The 3109-nt window shown below is 38.3% G+C and overlaps 1 protein-coding gene across 1 annotated transcript in view; it reads left to right on the forward strand.

The window, feature by feature from the left end:
- The first annotated feature begins 1995 nt into the window (after window positions 1-1995).
- LOC127882287 (glutathione S-transferase A-like) overlaps window positions 1996-3109 on the forward strand; it is a 4765-nt gene continuing 3651 nt past the window's right edge. Inside the window, exons 1-2 of the mRNA XM_052430849.1 lie at window positions 1996-2179; window positions 2706-2880. Of these exons, the coding sequence (XP_052286809.1) occupies window positions 2003-2179; window positions 2706-2880 (352 nt within the window). The 5' untranslated portion in view covers window positions 1996-2002. The remainder of the gene's footprint in view (window positions 2180-2705; window positions 2881-3109) is intronic.

A 3109-nucleotide genomic window follows, 5' to 3' on the forward strand; every position in this document is an offset into this window, starting at 1 on the left:
ACTATAAAGATACAGTCCTAACCATCGACGAATTTTATCAAATCGATAATTTTGAACAAGACGCAATGTCATGGTACAACAGGAACAAGAAGGAATCCATCAAACAGAATGAGTAAGATTTTGTTGACATGGTCAAAAACGTTTTTTTTCCGGCTGTGCGTTAGGTGATGATTATATTATTAACCCTGCCCCCACCACTTGTACGTTGGAATGATCATTTAGCACGCTGAGACGAGTCAAGACATGGCTAAGATCCACCATGTCCGATGACAGGCTCTCAGGATTATGCATGATGAGGTTAACAGGGATCGGATCAACACCGACAGGAATATTTTTATTCAAAAAATCATCGAAAAATTTGGCAGAGACCCACATCGTCTTCACTTCCTATTTAGGGATTGAATAAATGTTCATTGTTAATAAATTGACTTCTCCGCACGAATGAATGAATCAGGTTTAAAACAATGTTTTGAGAGTTAATAAATTGTGCAATAACCGCATCCATGACTTGTTTACATGTAAATGGGAGTTAATGTTCGTGTGAAACTAACCAGGGGTCATTCTGACCCAAACTGTTCAATTCAGGAATCATAATTGTACACGTATAGATTTTTCCATATTCAACTATCTTTTTCGCTCATCGATTTTCCAGGGGGGGGGGGGGGGTCAGCTGACCCCATTTGCCCCTATGTGCGGACGCCCATGGTTATGAATGATCAGTCCGGGTTAGTTAAGTGGTTATATACATTGCTATAATTTACCATTTAACTGCGCCACGTGTCGAAGTTGGTGATTCGACTAAAGTACATAGCATAGTTACGCATTCATATAGCGCGTTTTAGGAGCATTTATTGTGTAAGCGACGATATGCTGTTGCTTTCTAGATATTCCTGCTACTCTTATAACAGATGATAAAATTATGCGGGCTGCACCTTGTTGGTATGAAGTAAAATGTATGCATATTGTTCTGTAGTCTGTTCTTTCATGCAGTCTATTTCTGATACAATATGAATAACGAGATGTTTACACGCGTAACAAGAGACCAAACTATTGGATTATTACAAGAATTGTGCGCAGTCTATCATGATGCAGGGTCCAACGTATCAAGGCAGACAGACATTCGCCTCTATGTGGCACTATTTATTCATCGATAAAACTATTCCGTAACAGATTTGACTGTTCGGTGTGTATTATTGCGTTTGAATCACGTTATTCGTCACGTCTTTAAGGGGCCTTTTCACAGTTTTTGGCATGTTTTGAAATAAGTCATTAAATGCTTTATATTGATAAATGTAAACATTGGAACTTAAAAGCTCCAGTAAAAAATCAAGAATAAAATTTGAAAAAAGAAAAAAAAGACGCCGAAGCTGGACTCGAAACAGTGACCCCCGGAGTCCTGGAGTAAAAACGCATTAGCCCGCTCGACTATTCTGTCAAGCATACTTGGTTGAAGTATTTTATGCATTATATGAGCAATCTTCGTAGTTTCACAAAATTTATCGACAATAACAGAACTCTCCCAATTATCAATTGTTTCGCGTTGTAACGCTTTATAATTTTTAGGTTTTTAAATAGTCAAAAGACGCATATATTAGCTATATTAGACCATGGAAAATGTTCAGTAATACTGTAATACTGTTTCCTCACAAATATCATAACTAAAACAAAAATTTGCGAATCTGAAACAACTTTTTTCAATTTTGTCAATTTACCAAACCGTGAAAAGATCCCTTTAATATCCACACAAGCGTTAGGGTTGTGAGTGTCGAAGCAAAAGCATGTCAACTTAATGGCTTTGCTGAATTGTATTTTAATAATATACCAAACCAAATCATTGATTCCATTTACGTTAAAGAGCATTGTGCCGTGGCGACTCCAGGACTTCGGGTTTGGATCTTATAAAACACATCATTAATCTTATTATAATTAACAACAACAACAGCAACAACAGCAATAGCAGCAACATCATATATATACATGTATACATATAACCAGAATAATAATGGCGGCGAACCGAGCCATGTTTCTGTGGTGGGGTTCGGGTTCGTGCCCCTCGTGGAAGCCCATGTTGGTCCTCGGAGAGAAGGGGCTGTGGGAGGGGCTGCCCAATAAGCAGATCTCCTTCGACAAGAACGAGCAGAGAGGGGCGGACATCATGGCCGTGAATCAGCGCGGGCAGGTGAGTGTGCGGGTTATGGTATAATAGAAATCATAACAAGCACTTACGAGCAATTTTTTTTATGACATCGTTCATTGAATATTACAGAAACTTTATATATAAAAAATATCGATGTGTTTCCACGACTTTCGTGTTCCAAAGATGTTGTAATGGTAATTATAAATCATGTGAATCAATCATTATAAAATTGAGTTTTGATGTTAACTTGTTGTACGCCTAAAATGATCAGAAAATCGTTAGTTTGAACCCCACGCGGTTAGAGTTCGAAACCCAAAAAACCATAAAGAACTCGAGTGTGGCTAAAAAAATCTACGGCTTCCGACAAAATCGAGCTCAAATAAAATATATGGCATTGGAACATAATTATAATAATACCTCTCAACTATTAAATGTAAATATTCACTTTAACGATACTATGTTTAAATAAAGTTTAGTATGCAATTAGTGCACAATTACATAACAGACGCTTGACCAATTCTTTAAAGCATTTTTATGCTATTACCCATGATACATTTTTATTGAACAGGTGCCGACGTTCAAGGACGGCTCCCTGGTCGTGAACGAGTCGAACGCAATATGCATGTACCTCGAGGAGAAGTACAGTAACGACAGCAACCGGCTACTCCCGGCCAGCGTCGAAGAGCGCTCGCAGGTCTATTGGCGCATGTTTGAGGCCGATAATTTGCTTTCCAGCGTTATAGGTGCATATATAGCATAAAATACATATCGTTAAAATGCAAACGAGCGGCAGAACTCAAATAACTACACTTAAAAAACACACGCTCGCGCGGTCGCCAACGCACTTACATGATAACGCGTGCACGTCTTGTAATCTATGTTTAGTACGCACTAAATCACACGCATTTCCGATAACACATTCTCTAAATCACTCATTGCCGCAATCAGTCTTTTTTAGACCACAAATATCTT

This window comes from Dreissena polymorpha, chromosome 5 (assembly GCF_020536995.1).
Source record: "Dreissena polymorpha isolate Duluth1 chromosome 5, UMN_Dpol_1.0, whole genome shotgun sequence".
NCBI lineage: Eukaryota > Metazoa > Mollusca > Bivalvia > Myida > Dreissenidae > Dreissena > Dreissena polymorpha.